This window comes from Pangasianodon hypophthalmus, chromosome 2, assembly GCF_027358585.1.
Source record: "Pangasianodon hypophthalmus isolate fPanHyp1 chromosome 2, fPanHyp1.pri, whole genome shotgun sequence".
In the NCBI taxonomy this organism is placed as follows: Eukaryota; Metazoa; Chordata; class Actinopteri; order Siluriformes; family Pangasiidae; genus Pangasianodon; species Pangasianodon hypophthalmus.
Genome location: NC_069711.1, coordinates 19345552 through 19365722, shown reverse-complemented (window position 1 = coordinate 19365722; position 20171 = coordinate 19345552). Strand labels below are relative to the sequence as shown.

The window sequence follows — 20171 nt, the reverse complement described above, 5'->3', positions numbered from 1 at the left end:
ACATAGCCCTATTATACATATTATACATAATATATATATATATATATATATATATATATATATTTATATATATATAAAACATAATTTTTATACACATTATCTGCCTACCTGAGATTGCCTAACTCAGATTGTTTACATTTATACTTTGACTACATTTACACTTTGCTCATTATCTGCCTACCTCAGATTGTCTACACTTATCTTTATTGTTCTGTTTTTATCATATTTAATAACTCACTGGCACTTTATTACCTTGACACTTCATTCCACATGATGCTGTATGCATCTACCCTACTTATTGATTTACAGATTAGTGTGTCTTGTTAGTATTTGGTGTCTGTAATGTCTTGTGTAATGGTGTAATGTCTGTAATTGCTGCTGTGACAAAATTTCCCTCAGGGATCAATACAGTACTCATATCTATCTATCTATCTATCTATCGACTATAGTATATGGCCAAAGGTTTGTGGACACCTGACATCACAGCCATATATGGTTCTTCCCCAAATTGTTACCACAAGGTTGGAAGCACAGAATTGTCTAGAATGTCTTTATATGCTCTAGCATTAAGATTTCCCTTCAGTGGAACTAAGAGAGTTAGCCCAAATCTGTTCCAGGATGACAATGCCCCTGTGCACAAAGCGAGGTCCATAAAGACATGGTTGGCCAAGGTTAGAGTGGAAGAGCTCGAGTGGCCTGCACAAAGTCAACCCCACTGAACACTTTTGGGATGAGCTGGAACACCGACGGACATCAGTGCTTGACGTCATTAATGCTCTTGTGGCTGAATGAGCACAAATCCCCACAGCCACGCTCCAAAATCTAATGGAAAGCCTTCCCAGAAGAGTGGAGGTTCTTATAGCAGCAAACGGGGACTAAATCTGGAATGGGATCTTCAACAAGGGTGATGGGTGATTGTTCAGGTGCCCACATACTTTTGGTCATATAGTGTATATAAACATAGATTTACAGTTTATATAGAGTTGTGTAGGGTATTAGACCCGGCACTGGCACTCATGGGACATCCTACTACTGGAAAACCCACAACACCTCTGAGTTTTTGCTAGTGTCTCATTAGGTCATTAGAAAACTACAGATTATTTCCATTGTTCACTGATCACCGATCTCCACTTGCAGCACTGCTATTAATGCTAATGAAGAAGCACCTTCTCTCCCATCCATCAATAGGGACCACTATAGGAAACACTGCTGCACCTAGTACACTTGTATCAGTGCCACACACACTACCATGTTAGTCACAGTATCTGGTCAGTAGTGGTCCTAATGTGGTCCTTTTCAATAAATTCTTTTTCTATAGTCAATTAAGCTCCTACACAATGCACCTGTATAGTAGGTGTACATGATAAAATAGCAAATAAGAGTGATTTACATTATATATTAGTTTTAAAAAGGTTTACTAACTGGCAGAAGATTCACAGCTTTGGCCCAAAAATAAAACATTTTGCTAACTGTGAATAATGCTAATAGGAGATTTTTTTCCCACGGAAATTCTGGGTGAAGATTGAGTATATAAACCACTGTAATTGTGCACCTGGTTTTGTGGTTTTTTGTCTCATTGCTTCACCAATACATGGTGAAGTGTGACTCACGATCTGGCTCAGCTACACACTGCTAAAAATGTGAGACTCAGCTTCAAACCACCTAGATGTAACAGCTCAGGCAGGAAGGCTTGTAGAACATTGACATTGCCAATTCCTTTCTCCTTTTTCTTCTGAAATGAATCTCTCTGTGTGGTGGAACAGTTTGACTCAGAGATGCCACGCCATACCACTGGGATGTGTAGTTTGGGAGCGAAAGAAATTTATTTCAAGGGATACATGACGCACAACGATCTTCAGATTTTCCAAGAACAAGCAAAAAAAATGCAGAAAGGGGTTTTGGCAGTTTGGTTTGTCTATGCAGCATTTGTTTGTATAGTAAAATTAAAAGTAGAATGCAATAAGATTTAATGTGTGTCTGACAGATAGACAGACAGAGATACAGACAATAGGTTGAGGCCAAATGACAGAGGAAGGGGAATTTTTCAGCGGGAGCAGGAAGAGGAGGAGGGGGCAGATGCATTCCATGCACAGACCAAGCAGGAAGTTTTGGAATCTCCATGGCAATCAAAGCAAAACACAGAACTCAACTGAGCTATTTTGCCAAATATTTCTGGCAGAAAGCTTGGACAAAATGTATGTGCAAAGGTCAATGTCTCAAGCCAAGGCTCTGCTTGTTTCAGCGTGTCACTGACGCTAATTTAGTGAAACAGTGTAATAAAATTCATTAATATAGTTTTTTTTTTCTACTTGAATATGGAAAGTACAACATTTGATACTATTTTTATTACCAGATTCTGTCTGAAGCATTGATAGTTCAACTTCAGATTCCATTAAACAGAAGCACATTGAGCTCTTTCAGTGAGAAAGAAGGCAATTTCTCTTTAATGAATGTAGAACCACCTCTGTGATTTGTTTGTCCCTGGAAAACTACAGGCATTTTTGGTATGCATTTCTGGTCCACGGCCATTTAGCGGACATTTAAAGGAAAAACTCTTGAAAAGTGCCAGAAATTAAGTTCCACACAGCAAAGGATCACACAATATTTGCACCAAGTTGGTGAATATCTTTTTAACACAAAAATGCAAAAAGAAGTTGCAGAAGATTCAAATGCAATGGTTGTTATACTGGGCGTCTTAGTTCTTAAATACAACAGACAATAACTGAGTACTTTACTGAAAACAGTCAAAGCGAGAAGGTGACCTTGAAGCATGCCGAGACCACCTTGTTCTTCTCAGTGAAGACAGAGTGAGACATTCCTCAAGTGGCTTTGCTTCAGTCTCCCCTTTCTGAGCTGAGTAAAGTCACACCCTTATGCCACAAATAAACACACTACCCAAGAAACCTGCAAAACATTTAAGGAATGCCACATTGCATCTATCAACAAAAGCATAGCAGAAAACTAAGGATTTCGTGTGAAAATCATGACATACTGTAAAGTGAACTCTTCAGAATAGCCCACTGAGTAACATCTTATTCATAACACACGTAAGCCCTCAAACATGAAGAACCGTATGCTCTTTACACATCTCAAAATCAGCCATCCAGACACACATAAACAAAGCTCATCTACTGCCTTGTGAATCAACTGTCTGAATTTTTGAGGTGACTATTTCAAAAATGTGCCGAATGCCTAGAGTGAAGAGTTCTTGAGAGATTAACACTATAGAAAGAAGCCAAAAAGGGAGGGAAGGTGAAACCATTCCAGACAGATTGTCATCATTAATCACTGGAGTGGTTTCAACCATCATAAAAAACACATGAAGTAGTGCTCTCACAGTGCTGCCTGAGGGAGCAGTTACAAGCACTAAAATGTAATAAAATAAACCTTAACACTGTGGGCTCACTTGGTTAGTAACCTCAGTTTTCCCCTTTTTGCAGTGGAATGTTTGAACATTTTGCTGTATCAAGATACGTTTAAATCTCAGATATTCATCTGTCACTCAGCTAAGAATCATTTATCACTGTGTTAAGTACAAAATACTTTGTTTCACTACTACAGAGTGTCAGTAATTCTTTTCCAGTACAAGCTGACCTGTGCTGTAGTGGGCCAGTTAAAGGAAAACTCGTGTGAAATATGATTAATAAATAATTTTGAAATATTTATGGAGTGCTTAGCAATTCTTGTGCTAATTGTTGGTTGGTGCTGTATTTTCGTTATTCCTGTGAGAAGTTAGTGGTTGGCTGTGCCGCTAACATCACAGGAAGACAAGGCTAGCACAGTTACAACGGTGTTTAATAGGTGAAAAAAAAATCAACAATATCAAGCATGACAGATAGCAGGCAGGTTTCCTTGTTAGCGCCTCATATTTGAAGTGCCTGCATTTTTAATTAAATTGACAAACTGGCTGTCTATTTTTATTCGAAATAAAAATTAAATAAAAAAATAAAGAAAGTGATAATAAAAAAGTCATTTCAATGAATGGTTATTCTTTATGTGTCACCTCCCTTATCAGTCACTATTAGTCTCATATCATTATTATGGTGGGAAAAAAGGCAGCTGAATTTGTCATTTTTTAATTTGGATTTCTAAAGGACACAGAACTGCCACAGATGAGTAGAACAAACTGTGACATTGGGAGGAGACTGCAAATTGCATGGTATCATGAATTAATTAAACAAGCTAAGAAAGTCTTTTTTCATTGAAATCAGTATTCATGTTGTTATATTGATATTGTACTTGATGTTAATGGCTTGACATTGAATTGTGTATACTAGGAATATTATAAATTATGAATCTCAATAATTAATTTGTATATCGGGGAGTATATGGTACATTAACAGCATTAATCTTAAGTACTGTTATTAATACATTTTATACTTGATGCAAAGTCCAACCTGTTTTAGATTAGAGAAGTTGAACGGTTCAAATTCTTCATATTTGTGAAAATCTTCCCAACAAGTCAAGCATTTTCTTTGTTTCATGCAAACTCTCCAAAAATGTCCAGAGTCCCATCAGCAGCATGAGAGCCCCTTTGTGTGAACATTCTTGCTAAAGAAGAGCAGCATGGTGACTATAGGGGCATGAGTGTGAAGCTGGAGTGATGGACATATTCGCAATGCAGGTTTGCCCACTAGCACTCAAGCAGGTGGCAGAATTGTTTTCCCATACCGAGTCTGCTTTCTTCTCTCTGCAATGAAAGATACCATTCATGCCGATGAAGAGACTCAGATTAGAGAAGTTTGTACAGACTTGCACTGGTAAAAAAAATGTCAGTGGGTCAGAGCACAACAACCCTCCTTCTTCCCCTGAGTACATTCCAAGCAAGTAAAAAAAAAAAAAAGAGAGAGAGAGAGAGAGAGAGAGAGAGAAAACCAGGCAACACAAAGTTTTTGAAAATATATATATATATTAAAGTTTTATTCAATTAATGAAATGTTAATGGCATACAAAAAAAATCCCATTCCAGAAGTTCACAGCAACATCTAAGTATGGGTCAACCAGTTTGAGCAAGGTGTCTACACTTGACCTTACTAGTTCTAATACTCTTATTATATAACTTATTTGTAATGCAAATCTTTGGCATTATGTTCATGTCACTAGATACTATAAAGGCATAATAATATACAAAATATATTAACATCTTTTCTTTTCCAAACAGCCCTTTCTGTAAACAGTCCAAGTAAAGAGTAAAACATCATGACTCCCACTACAAATCATTTGCCAGCAAATAATTTGTGTTGGAGACAGGGTAAGGGAGAAAAGTAGCATTCAGTGACAGTATAGGACATGATACAATACTGATTACTCACATTTCCAGTCTAGAGTGAGAATGGCTTTCCACATAGGACAAATATGCATCTACCCTTATTTCACCATCAAATCTTACACAGGCTTACTAGTCTTACTAGAAAAGTCATGTCACACACTCACACACGCAGCCACTTTGACCATAGAAATGCAAGTTAAGACAGTAACAATTTTATAATACCATATCATATCAACTACCATTTTAGCTGCATTCCATATATAAAAAGGTACGGTTTGTTATTATTAGTACTACAACAACCAAGCTAATGAAACATGGTCAAATGTGAAGATGGTCAATATGTAACCATATTATGATTTAAGTGTTCATGGTAGAACCAGCTACCGTAGCACTGAGGAAATAAATAGACCCAGAAAGAGAATAGTAGCGTGAATGCCAGTCATTTCACACAGGCCAGAGGTCAGGCAGCAGAGAGCCTTTTTCACCAAGCAGGAACATTCCGGCATGTGAGACTGTAGCTCCAGCTTGTCAGTGAAGGACAGCGGCATGCTGGGTAGATGCTGTTAGAGGCCCAAAATGATAATCTGGCATTTAAAACATCAGCCTCCCCTCTGCGCCTCAGACGAGTGACATCTCTTAAGTGTCACTAAAAGAGACAAGTACGTGCCCAGCAGCCTAAGTCCACAAAAGGAGGCTTCTCATTCCACTGCTTAAAACAGGGTGAGAGAAGCCCACTGGCAGCCAATTATAATAAGAACACCAACTGTAATGTTAATTTAGTCAAAGGGAGTGTCAGAGTTCAGTCAATCGGTATTTACTCAACTATTCTGGTAAATGGTGTAACCCTAGGCCTGCCAGTTTACGCTATACTTGGCTTCCCGCAAAACCTTATCATTCTTTTTTTGGGACATTTAATGGTCAGAATGACCAAAGTGACTGTGTGTTTTATCCAGGAATGCAGGATATAGTCTTACACAGAAAGCTATACTAAGATGTTTCAGAAACACTGCCCTTGGATAATGCTTCAGTGGAAACTGGGCATGACAAAACAGTTGGGTGTCAAAAACAGACATTCAAAAAGGTTGTCTTACTAAAGTTGTTCCTACTCACATACAACACTCTTTAAAGAAACCTCACACGTAGTTCAGCAGCAAATATCATAAATAAAAATACATGGCAAAAAAGCTCACAGATATACTGTTTTATATGTTCTTATGCCATTTCACAGCAGCCTCTTGGAGTTCTGCAGAGTCCTGTACAAGTACCTCGGATTCAGAGGTGAGCCAGGAGAGATTTCCCAGCATTGTCCGATTTATTTTAAGAAAAGGGAGCTCAGCTCTCCTCTCTGCACTGGGCAGAAATCTGGGGTTCCTCTCTCTCTTTTAGCTCCTTTAGTCTGTCACAAAGCAGGCTGGCTTCTCAAGCACCATTAAAGATGAGAAGATCTTGCTTGGCAATTCTCACTTGTTTTTCACAGATTCAGACACTGTTGAGCTGAACGCCTTTCACATGTACATGAAGCAGAATCAGACTGGATTGAGTTAAAGTTCCTTTCCAAGGTCTTCAGATGAGAATCTCTACCACTTCACTCTCGACACTCTTGGCAGCGCTGACAGGAGTTTGGGTCTGAGGCTTTTCTGTGGTAACATCTGCAAAGAGACACAGGTGGAAAATGTACATTACAATCAGCTGACATACATATTTCTCAAAAAGCTTGAGTGTGTGCAGTCAGAGTCCACTCTAATCAATCCCCTGTACAGTACTCTACCGGTTACTTTTTAACTTCACCGTGTTCAAAAAGGGAACACATGCGCTATCTTTGTTGGCAGTAGGAGCCACTAACCAAATAACCAAAAATTACTCATATTGTTAGTAAAATGCTGTTCTGACTGAATTTCAGGGAGTAGAGTATTGGCAGGTACACACCAGAGCTGGGTGCAGGTGTGTGTTCGGAGGCATTTGTTGAAATGGCAGGCTCTGTCTGTTCGTCGCACTGGGTGCTGCAGTCTCGGCTCGGGGCCTTAGCAAGCGAATGATGCGCAGAAGGCATCATCACGGCTGCCGTCTGGTCATCCGAGAGGCTCTTCCCTGTCAACACAGACAGAAAAAGGAAGCAGTTTAATTGCTGGCTCCCACACACAAGTGCTCCTCCACCCTTCCCTTACACACATCTGCTCCCCTGTAGACATCCCTATCTATTCTGGCAAGTCTGTTCCAGAATGGGGAGTTGAAAATGCATTCCGATTCACAAGACCAGGCCTATTTGAGGCGCATCGACGGCAGCCTCTGCAACATTATTTTGGATAAGCACATTCTTTCCAGGCCAACTTTACATAGCTGTCTACTGAAGAAGCTACCAGTTGTCAGGATAAAAGTACACACTGTATCACTTAGGCATTTCTAAGCCTGGCTTGCTAACCTCTGACCCTCTCACCTTTGGGCCGTGCCGTGGTTGTGGTGGTGACGGTGTTGATGGAGGGGACGGATCGGGCTGGGCGAAGGCCTGCTAGTTCAGGACGAGCCTGCTCCCGCCGTGAGCGCTCCTGCAGGACCTTAATCATGGCGTCCTTCTCCAGAAGCTTGGCGTACAGGGCTCGGATTCTGGTCAAGATAACACAATGGATTTAACAGTCATGGTCATTGACAAAAAGTTGTACTTGTAGCATAACCCTAAACATGTTTGTCACTCAACTGTGAATTAATAGAAAAATACCTGTTCTCCATCTCCTGATGTCTGTGGTCAGACGATGGCAAGATTCCATTGAAGCTGTTATTGGGCGAGTGCCGGGGAGAATGGTTAATAATGGTTGTATCCCTGTAATAAAGAAGTAAAATATGTTACAATCATGCACAGAAGGTCAAAATAGTTTCCTGTGAAGGCATTTTTTACCATCACTCACCTCTGGGCAGCGGCAGTGGCTGCAGCATCCATGGCAAACTGACGCATTGTGCTCTCCTCCAGATACTTCTGTTCCCAGCGGGTGATGTCAGCCTCCAAAGCCAGGATGCGCTCCTCTCTCTCCCTTAGCCGCTGCTGCAAAGAGGTGACATTCAGACTGGACGTGGAAGTGCTGATTGCCTGCTGGCCTTGAGACTGCCACTGAAAATAGAAAAGACAAATGATTAGTGAAAAAAAAAAAAAAAAAACACCCAGCCAGTTCATCAAGTGCAAAAGATGGGTGGGGATTTACCTGTTGTGCCCTGAGGCTCTTCAGCTCCTGCTCCAGTCGGGTGCGAAGCTTCATCTCCAGAGCCTCCCTTTTCTCACATGCGGCCTGAAGCTGGGCCAAGGCACTTTGCAGCCTCTCCACCTTCTCCACATACGCCCTCTTCTTACGCAGCTCTTCCTCCAGCTGTCTGTTCCGGGTCTGAGCAGACACTAAAGCCTGCTCTAGCACCTCGCGACGCCGACACCACTCCTCTCCAGAAACTCTCAGACACTGCAACTCACGCTCAAGCTGCTCCCGTTCTCGCTGATGCTCCTCACCTAATCATACAAAGAGAAAGAGACAGAGAATATGAGAGTTGTTTCTATTCCATAACTGGAATTTTTTTATAGTACTACTACAGATGCACTACAGAAGCATTTTTGGCATGTGTCCTCTTGTTCTCAACTTGAAATGAACTGCGTCACTGTGGCAGAGACACTGAGCATAGTTGTTAAGAGGGCCACAAAATGAATAGTAACACTTAAGTTCTAGGGTGTGCCTACAGCATTCCCCAGGCCTCGGCTTCATTCTAACGGATCCTTATGAGACAACCTTCCCACAGGAGCCTGGAACAAAAGACAACTGCCTGATTTACGCACGCCTGTCTGGACTGTCCTCTGCCCTAGAATTCCAGATATCCGGCAAAATTCCCAGCCTACCAACTAAACTACAATATGGTGCACCAAATTCAGCCACCCCAATTAGCACTTAACATGTCTTAGCATTGAGAGAAAACAACTTCACCTCTACTGGCTTGTTTTTTGGGCTTGAATATGTTGCAATTAAGAAAAAACAAAAGAGAGCATTAGTTATTCAGCTCTCCCCAGTACTCAAGCCTTGATTATATGACCCGAACTGCTGGACAGGAATGGAATGCAGACTTCCTCTTATCCACTTACTCACACAGGCACGTCTTTATATCCAGTGGGACTCTGGAATGCCTTTGGTCATGTGGTAAACAAGTAAAAGAAAAAGCTCCTCAAGGTCACAGGAGTATTATCGTATGCATTGCTTCAAGATATGAGACGCTGAATCACCTCCTCTCTTGAGCTAATAGTAGATTCTGAAAGTAGATATCAGAATCTGCCATGTTGAAAAATGTCAACACTTGCACATTAGTATTTATATAAGTAGCCATGGTGCCTTTAAGACAAACATCTTAGTACTTGAGGGAAAGCATTTCCATTATATAACAAACTAAGGATCACTTTGAGCAGATTACTTTCCAGCTCAAGGTCCAAATTAACATTCTTGCGAAAGGGCTGTAATTCACAATGGGTCAAATCAAACAGCTTGGCCCGAGCAGTGGGGGAGAGTGACATACCAGAACATACCAGAACCCCTTCAGAGATGCCAGTGCCATCAGCAACTGAATACCTCGCTCAGCGTTGCACAATACCTGTTTACTCCATGCCTGTTTCTGCATTCTTTAACACCACTATGCCCAAACAAGGAAAGAAAGTAAGCCAGGTCTTGCTTAAATCTGGACTGGGTATCTTAGGCTTCCACAGAAGGGTGATCTGGGCCTCTTCCACTGAGCCAAGGGGGTGGGAGGCATTCCAGGAGCATGGAATAGCCCAAAATACCTGAAAATATTTCTGGAATCCAGGCCACATTTACTGATGCTGTTAATAATGGCTGGCTCTCAAGTTCTGAGAGCAGCTCGCTCAGTTGGATGAGAGCATGTTCCCCCTTCTGCTGGGCCTCAGCTACCACAAACGAGCCACAACTCAACATGCCACTATAATTTGTCACAGGAGAGCTGGCCTTTGCAGTGCTAATGGGCGCGTAATCTTGGAATGTGATTTGTCAAAACAAAAGCTTTCTCAGGAATTACAGCTATCATAAACATGTGGAGGAGTGTTGCTGAAGGAATGTTAAGGTATGTTCCAGTAATGACAAAAAGCCTAAACTGCTACAGCAGCCCAGGGTTGAACAACAAATTAAAAGAACAATCATTTGAACTGAATTTTTTACGTACTTTGTTCAGCCAGTTTGGCATAGACATGCTGGCTATGGTCTTGATCTTCCATGGCTGCTCTCTGTTTATTAGCCGTTTCCAGGCGGTCTAAAATAAGACACAGATGTAGTGTAAATTCATATTTGTCAGAAATCAGGCTGTAGCCAATGGCATAATGTAAAACAATATGTTGTAACTCTAAACAAGATTTACTGATGTATGAGAAACATCTTCCAAACAGAACTCACCCCGAAGGTCTCTGTTGAAGTCATGAAGTCTCTTGATTTCACATTCAAGCTTGTTCCTCATGGTTTTCTCAAGGGTCTCTCTCTTTGCCGATCCCTTCATAAGTGTCTCATACGCTTCGGATATCCTCTGAATCTCCTGCTCCAGCTGGGAGGAGGGAAAGAAAAGAAGCCTTCAGTCAAATATTTTCTTTTCACATTTGATCACAGGAATACCTCCGTGGCCACCTGAATAAGATTAAATGAAGCTCTTTATGTGTTACACCTAAAGGTAATTGAGCTGAGAAAAGTGAAAATGAGAGCCAGGGGAGTAAGTGTTCAGCTCCGATGCTCATTGTGTATTCCCACAAGTGAATCACTCTCAGGCTATTTGGGGACTGGGAATTGAATCAACATTCCAGAAAGAGCACTTATGGGTCCCAGGTGTTTGCACACTCATCTCTTCTGCATGACATGGCAAGTCAAGGAACAAAGGAACAGGATGCATTAAAGACATGCCATTCCTTTTACATGTACTACATGTACTAAAGAGACCAATCACATGTATAGAACAAAAATGCTGTTTTGCTTGCCTGCTTTACAAACACAGCAAAAAAAGAGAGGTTTCCATGTGGGGTCATGCTTTGGGGTGAAAGTGAAAGAGGCCATTCAGTCTGGGAATCCACAGCTGTGAGTTTCAGCTGGTCAGCTGCAGGCTGCCCAGAATCCCCTCTGCACTCACAGGGACACTGGGATGAGCTCAGACATCTGCTCCAACCGGCAGACAAAAGAAACCTCAGAACAGCTCTGCAAAGCCCCTCCTTCTTTCACTTTATGGCCTATTGATCCAGAGAAGCAAGGTCTGCTCTATAGAATCTGCATGATTATAGACAGACCACTTTTGGGACAACAGCAAAACGGTAGATGAGGTAAATTACTTTTTTCTCCCTTCATTTACCTCAACATTCTCGCATTTGGTGCTGGCATTATCGTATTACAGCAAAATGCTGGGAATTTCAGTCATGAGTAAATTCATTATGCCTTTGGATACTAAACAAAACTCTAGAATATAATCACTCCGTTACTGAGAATGAAGGTGTATTAAACTAAATTAAACGTGTCTCCTGCCCTGGACACATTCCTAAAGAGCTAATCTCTATGGAACGCGGAATGTTGGTTAAGTTCCATTTATAAAGCAATTTCCCAACACTCAAAGTCGCTGTACACACTTGCACAAAAACCTAGCAAAAAGGCTAGTTGGAGGAAAGAAGGTAAATGTTTTAGGAGACAAGATATGTTTAAAGATGCCAGGTTAGGACATAACCAAACAATTACCTTTTGCAGTCTTGCTGCTTTCTCACTGTAACTCTCCACTTCCCTCTTCAGCCTCTCATTTTCTTTAATCAGCTGCTCCATTTGAGGATTGGGAGCAGGGATACTATAGCCTCCGACTATGACCTCCTGGCCAGCAGGGGTCAGTGTAGACAGGGCATTTTGTCGAGCCACCTGTGCTTGGGCCTGAACGTACCTAGTACAAACACAGAGGCAGATCTGATTAATTGTTGATGAATACATTGTGAAATGTGTAATATTGTAGGGTGGCTGCATGCTGGCACATTTACCTGTGATGCTGAGAGTAGAAAGCAGGAGGCTCCCTGTAATAGAGTCCGTTCTCCTGAGAATGGCTCAGCATATATCCAGGGGCTTTGACCATAAACGGGTACTCTGGGGGTGGCCCACGGTGATCAGGCCCATCATGCACACCAGCAGCAGCACTACTGGACAGCTGGGGGTAGCTGTGTGACGAGCTCATAGGCACCTGGTCATGGGCCCCATTCCTCTCCAGCGACAGCTGCATGAGGCGCTCGCTCAGTGACCGAGCATGCTCCCGTTTCAGATCCCACGTGTTCTGGTCCTGTTCAAGTCCTGAATCTGGGCTGAGCATCTCTGGACCAGTATGCTGAAGGCCAGCCTGACCCCTCTGGGCAGCCAAGTACTGTGAGTGAGCCTTGGCCTCCTCGTATGTGGGCAACTCCTCTGTGTGGAGCTGGTAGAGATGGCACGCTGAGCTCTCGGAGTGCTGGTAGTCACTCTGGTGCTCTTGTCCTTGTGGCTCCTGACGCATGGACGTCTGGAGGAAGTGCGACTCCTCCTGTGTGAGGCTCTCCAGAGATGAGCGTGGGCTCCCAGCACCTCCACCACTACTGCTGCTACCTCCACGAAGAGCCTGCTGCTGGATGGCCAGGAGGGCGCGTGTGTCCGTAGGGTTCCCGTAGCGCAGCTGCTCCTGGATGAGCCGGTGCAGCACCGTGCCTGACGACTCCTCTGCAGTTCTCATCTCAGTCAGTTTGTTGCGCAATAGCAAAAAATACACTTTATGTATGAGTAATTCCCTGTTTTGCCTGGTCAATCTGGAATTGCATAGGAAAAACATCTAGTTAGCCCTACACGAGAAATAAAATAGTTCGCATTGTGTACAGTTGGAAGTCTGAAAATATCCAAAGCAGACAAATGTATATTATATACCATGGTTCTATTATGCAATAATTCAGTTTCAAAATATCCAGCAGACTGTTGGACCTCAGGACATTACTGGAGAGTGAGCAACACTTCTGCACCAGTCATTGCGTCAGTTGTTTCCTGCTGCAAACGTTTGCGAATTCTTTTCCATTACCTCACCTTCTACTACACCTCCCGGATTAATGTAAAAAAAGTGACTAATTAGAAAAAAAACAAATAATAGTAATAAAAACGCTGTATAATTATAATCCAGAGGCTGTAGAGTACACAAAGTCGACACTTGCCTCATGTTTGAAAGCCATTAGACTACAACTTATATTCGAAGAGAACATTGCAAACATTTAGGAAAATACACAGGCCTACTATTAAAGTGCCACCAGTGAACATCTGGCGGAAAAAATCCATTATGAACCACTTCAGATCTTTTAGTTTCCATTTTTATTCAGCAAGGTTTATAATCAACAATCAAACAAACAGCACGTTGATCCAGATGTTGCACCACAGCCTCTGCAATTAGTTTATTCTAAACCAGCAGTAACTAGAACGCTTAAGTTAAGTTCATTGATAAGGTCACACGCTTTGGCTTTTGTGAAGCAAGACAAAAATGAAAACTATCTGCTGGGGTTTGAGCGACGGGTTCCATTTAAAAAAAAGAAAGAATAGAAAGGAAGTTAGGAAAGAAAGAAAGCTTTAAACTCACCGAAATTTATCGCATCACGAATCAAAATAGAGTTGAGGACGGAGTTATACCTCGTAGTTTTTCTGAAGAATATAATCCTAAATGAAGAGTAAAGGAAGAGAATATATTTCCATTGGTGTTCCCCTGTTGAGCTCCTCTGCTAGAGTGAGGCACGGCGAGCTGCGCCACTAATAAAGCGCGAGGCGCGATTGTTCGCCGCGTCTGGAATGATTGGAATGCGGAGCTGCGCGCGCCCCCACCGGTCCAACACGCGGCCGCGAGAGCGCAGAGAGGCGGGGGGAGGGGCGGAGCGCGCGCACAAAGGGGCCTACTGCAAAGCTGTACTTACAACCTTCCCTGGGTATAGGCTATAATAATAATAATAATAATAATAACGATCTAGAATTGCTGCAATCATAAGTCGAATGTGTGTTTAGTGATTTTAAATTTCATGCATCCATTTAAAGTCTGTTTCCTAATTTTCTCTCTGCTCACAACAACAACAACAACAACAACAACAACAACAACAACAAAAAGCTTAGTGACTTTGTACATATGTAAAATAACTGTAATATGGTTTTATGCATAAGACATAATACACATAAAGTGCTCCTGATTAAAAGCTTATCCTCTGCTGTGAAAGAACTGGTGTTTTCATGTTCTCTTTCAGTGTCCTTTCCCCTAATAACTATTACTTCTCATGTTAAATACCTAAAATATGTCACAGTTGTTTTACATCCAGTCAAGCAGCTTTTCGTTTCTTGTTTTGCCATGCTGTTAGAAGAGGAACAAATAATGAATGAATGCCAGTTAGCCCCTATAAAAGGAAATGGACAGACTTTGAATGGCTGCAAAGATTTAGAAATCAGTAAATGCACATTCGACTTCTTCTCACAGGTTATATTCAGTCAGTAAGATTTGTTTCCACTCTCCTATTGTTACTAGAGAGCTGAAAAATAATGGGAGCTGAACCAGACTCCAGACCTGGAGATATTAGATTTCGAATGGAAGCATGACGTCTGTGGTGTCCTGTGCATTAAATGACAAACCTGATAAAGAATAGATTTTAAGCTCTTCTGTTTGCTGGTGAATATTTAAATCCTGCTCTGTGCCAGTTAATTGCTGAGTGTGTGTCTGTGTGGACAGTGAGGGACGAGAGAGACAGTGTATGTGTGTGTGTGTGTGTGTGTGTGTGTAGTGTGTGCGTTTGAGGCATGCTGCCTGCCAGCTGTCCATATAGTGAAATAGCCCACCCCCTTAATAAGCTTTCAGAGAGACGTATTGTTATCCCCATGGCAGACATTACAGCGAGAGGTCTACCATCTGCTCCTGAAAAGTCCAACCCCCCATTACACCCTGATACGATTTACACACGCATGCACCCACAGCTCCATCGTTCACATATATGCACATATGTACTAGGGAAAAGCCTGTTAAAATGCATATATATATATATATATATATATATATATATATATATATATATATATATACACCAACATTCACCACCACTATACACCACCACTTATGTGAGCTCTTGCTCGTAGTACTGAATGTTACCGAATGAGCGTTGTTGGTTGATGAGTCTGATCTCATCTCAGTTATACAGAACTTGACTGACGGACAGCAAACTCTACCAGCAACCACAGGGCAGGAGCAGGTTCAAATACTGAATGAAAGCACATAGTTTGTGCCCAGCAGCTATGTAGAAAGTTCTCACTTGTTCTTGTGTGCAGTTAGATTCCTGAATGTGTAGATACACACTGATCAAAAGATCTGTCTATGGATCTGTTTCCAGTCAGCGTGTAAAGCTCGACTATTACCTGGATCAAACACACATACCTCACTGGAAAAAAGTGGTGAATTTTTGTAGCAGGTTGAAAATGAAGCAAAAATAAAGTTTAGAACAAAGCCTATATCTGTGTTTTTAAGAGCTGTTGTATACAATGAATGCTTACAATATAATAATCAGAACTAGCCCTATAAACACACTTGTGGTGGATTGTTAAGTGATAGCCAAAGCTCAAAAGAAGCCATTTTCAAATTGTTCTATGAAGGTGGCATAACATATCTCTCCACAGTTTTGTTATTTTTGCAGGAAAAAAACTCAAATGTAGTAGTCAGCTAATATTTTGGTGTCTGAAGTATGCGTCTTTAGTTTTGTGCTGGAGCTAAAAGGCTAATGTTGCTAACAAGTAGGGGAAGGTTATAGCTACCAGGTTAGCATTGTGTGTAAAATCACACTCTTGCTTCAAAATACACCGTTTTTTATTTTAAAAAGCAGATTTCTTATAAAAAAAAAAAGATATATATTTCAAACTGGAATTACATTATCACTTGTAGAACTTCATCTTCAGACTTTGAGCCATAGCACCTTCCTGATTCTTTTGCCAAGTGAAACAAAACTATATGGTGAAAAACAATGGGATTCTGGCTGTTTTTTTTTTTTTTTTTTTGTGAAATACATTTTGTCCATTTATTTGGTGTGTGATGATTTAGCCACAATGTGAAAATGGCAGCTATAAGCCTGTTGCCTATGTTAGCCCTTGAAGCTCCAGTTTAAACCAAAGCAAACACCAAACAAATGGTGGCTGATTGACTATATTAGATGTAAAGGGAGAATTTAGAGCTAAGCTATTACCTGTAGAATGCATTCAGTTCATTTTTTTCATAAGCTAACAAATTATTGTGTGTGTTCAGACACAAGCACATTCCGTCCAATTTTACAGTCTTTGAATGACAGTTGTCCAGTTGTTGTTGTTAATGATTAACCATCAGTAAGTGTGAATCACTCCACAAGCCTGTGAAATGAGCCAATCCTCACAGATTATCTAATATATCTAGTAATTAAAATCATTACTGGATATAGATTCCATGTCTTCAGTACTTGAGCAGTTGGCTGGTAATGATGATGATGCTCTCACTTACTGTAGAAACTGGCTATATTCCTATAATAGTAACAGTAATGCTAAGGACATACTACTAATATGAACAGTGACACACAAGACATCGTTTGTCCAGCAAAGATAGGTCAGAGGTGAGAGAAAGATGGACCCGACTGCCTCGATCTTGACTCTCTTTGTCTTTCTCCACAGGGAGGAAATGGCTGCATTCCACACATTAGCATGAGCAAAGGGGGCTGGCGTGTCTGCTATTATGGCCAGGAGAAGTGGGGGTGAGGAGGGGTGCTCACATTTTCTACTTAATTAGGCTTTTCTCGACAAACAACACTTCTGCACGCTTGAACGCCTGAGCTGCTACATGTACACCACACAATAGCAGCAGCAGTGTGTGTGCGTGTGTGTGTGTGTGTATCCATATCCATATGGGATAGAGATTACATAACAACAGGATTTACTCCATTTTGTATGCATTAAATTATACCTAATGGATAGCATTTGCATTTCCATTTGTTTTATAGGCATTAATACTATCTAACATCTGACTAAGATGTATTTGAAATGTCATATTCCATTAGCCAAATAGAATTAAAAATATATAAATATAGATAGATATTGATTATATAGCTGTTAAATTAGTTCAATAGTTCATGTAGTTCATTCCTAATAGTAATATTTTTTATGAATTAGCTATTTGTTATACAAGACATCGGAGTCAGAGGACATTTCTGTGCACATACTTTCTTTTTCACAATACAGTGCAGTAGTTGGCTGGCGAACTCTTGTGCCCAAGTGTAAGCACAAAGATGTAGATAAGCACCTTTTAAAGTTATATAACACAATACTGGAATCAAGTGTGGCTTTTACGGTCATGTTCAAATGATAAACACATTCCTGTAATCCTGGAATAAAACATAAGATAAATTAGTACCAGTTTTTGTATGAAAAATTTCCCCAGTGCTAACTTTTTATGCAATGTACTTGAAGCATTCCATATATATATATATATTATATATAAAATTAAGTAATAATTAGAAGCAATAATTAAGTATTACGGTAAGTAGGATGGTTATAAATAAGAAATAGATAAAAGGTTAACTGATCTAAAACAGTTAAATACAAGGGTAAACATGTTTTGAGTACAGTAAATGTTTTCAAGAGCCTGATGAATGGCAGAAGTAGGGCGTTGTTGACTTTCTTAAATGAACACAGAGCTCTTACTTTGTGCGAGGGCTGTAACAGACAAACAGCAAACACCAGAATGGCGCGAGGAGTGTGTTAAACAACTGGTCTTAAACTGTATTTACACGAGCGTGTGCCATTGAATAGACTTGAAGTGCACCTGCCTACAGCATGAATTCCTCACCAGAGCACTGACGACAAACAGATCATCCACTGAAAGCTGTTCAAGCAACTCACAGTACAGCTAATGACCACCATTTCCATTAGAAACACATAGTGCTTTTTGTATTTATATTGACTTTGTTAACTCAACAACTGAGCACCAAATCAAACACACTCATCCACTTAACAGAACCTCTCTGCTTCTGAGACGTTCATTAGTATGCAAAAAACTCAAGCTTATTCAAACTTCTAAAACAGCCACTGCTTGGATTTGCATATTTCCCCTCAATGTCACATCCATTCATTAGTGCTTATCAGAAAAGAGCTGTGCACCGAGCCACTGCACCCAGAGGTCATAACTTATCAGGGGTCAGAGTGCAGCTGCTAGAGGAGAGAAGATCCTTATCAGCCATATTTCCCCTAGCCCATTGACCCCTCATTTGCCTAACCAAATTCATCATTGCCAGAGGGCCACTGTGGCCCACTAATGGTCCAACGAGCCTCCACCCCCACACACACATCCACACAAACACGACAGCTGCATGCGTCCTTGAGTCCCTCTTAGAAAATTTAAATTGTCTGTGATCATCCTAATCACTGCCCTGCATTGTCCTTGCCCCTCTCTGGGTCATATAGATGGTTTTCTCAGCTGTCACTCAGGTTTCCATGTCCTGCTCCACATATGTCAGTTTTATGCATATCACAGGTCGGTATGTTAAAATTTTGAGCAGGTTGCACTGGTTTATAAGTACACAGTGGTTGTAATACAGAACCTAAAATGCTTCTAAAAAGTGTTAATCCCCATATGTGGTAGTGTCTCTCATGTGAAAAACAAAAACAGAGAGTGATTTTTCCAGTCATTTTTATAAACTAGGCAGGAGAAACTAGCTGTTCGCTACTTAGGATTATGTCTGAGACTGATAACTGATACCGTTGACACTAGCTTTCCCTGATTTGTGAGGCTGAGACAATCCTTGATCAAACACTCACAGCGATAACTATAACTAATAAATCAGCATTGAACATCAGCTGGTAATTGAGCTGCTTGTCATACAGCATTGAAATGTGGGTGCTGATCTGGACCTGAAACATAAATACCAGTATCAGCTCTCCAGGTGTGTACCCAAAATAAGGTTCATTTCCTGCTCTCTGTGACACACATGTGACGTCTGCTCTTTCAGATCTTAATTAGACCCAAATGTCCCACTGACAGCCGCCTTCAAAGGCAGGTTACAACTTTCTCCTGCACCATAAAAAGAGTACAAAGGCAGCTTTGGCCTGCGCCTCAGAGTCCACACAAAGAACAAAGGAGCAGTATGTGTATGGGACTGAAAACAGCAGCTCTGATCAGTATGACTTTCTCCCTGACATTTACTAAAAAAGCACAGACAGGTCCTACATCTAATTCCACTTTTCATTGAACACCTTTACAAGGAAGGAGAGATTGTACGTCTATGTTAAGTACAACCTGTAAAGCAGTGTGGATGTGTTGCATTACATAGTGGGTTGTGCTGACAGATTGTGTTTTCTTTTTTACTGTTCTACTTCAAGGTGAAGAAAAAAGTTAACCTTTGTGTTATTGGTACAACAACAGAACAGCATGGATGGTGAATATTGAAAAATGAGTCATGTTGGAACTTGCCCTTACGTTAACTACATATTCCATGATATCAGTGTCACATAAAAGTATCCCAGTACTCCGAGAACTCTTGTTTGTTATATAAACACAAGCTTTTTTAGTTGGGACAAGATTCCATTTTTTATTATGATGTTTGAGGACAAAGCTAATCCATCATAAGGCAGTGTTTAGTACACACAGGGTCAATTCTTGGCTATAAAAGTATGCAATTCATGTTTTAACTCATCAGTATGTAAGCCTACCAACATTATCACGTTATAAATGTTTTTCAGTGACACAGGTGCTCCGTTTAAGAAAAAACAGACTTAAAAATATAATATGTCAGGCTCACACAGAAAGCGCAAGTCGACACTTTTGTAGAATGATTCTTTAAGAGCTCTTTCAATGTCTTTTCAAAGACACTGGCATATTTGTGGAGATGGTTGGT

At 40.9% G+C, this 20171-nt stretch overlaps 1 protein-coding gene across 2 annotated transcripts; it reads right to left on the bottom strand.

Annotated features, from left to right (window-relative positions):
- Window positions 1–4920: 4920 nt before the first annotated feature.
- On the bottom strand, window positions 4921–14084 carry amotl2a (angiomotin like 2a). 2 transcript variants are annotated; one of them, XM_026919683.3, is made up of 11 exons: window positions 13883–14084; window positions 12285–13073; window positions 11998–12190; window positions 10687–10831; window positions 10460–10546; window positions 8461–8756; window positions 8170–8369; window positions 7983–8084; window positions 7704–7870; window positions 7196–7357; window positions 4921–6918 (listed from the first exon to the last, which is right to left on the bottom strand). In XM_026919683.3, the coding sequence occupies exons 2-11, from the start codon at window positions 12998–13000 to the stop codon at window positions 6833–6835; spliced, it is 2154 nt and encodes a 717-aa protein (XP_026775484.3). In that variant the 5' UTR covers window positions 13001–13073; window positions 13883–14084; the 3' UTR covers window positions 4921–6832. The 2 variants fall into 2 exon arrangements, with proteins under 2 accessions (XP_026775484.3, XP_053087930.1); XM_053231955.1 differs by lacking the exon at window positions 13883–14084 and adding an exon at window positions 13189–13855.
- Window positions 14085–20171: the final 6087 nt, after the last annotated feature.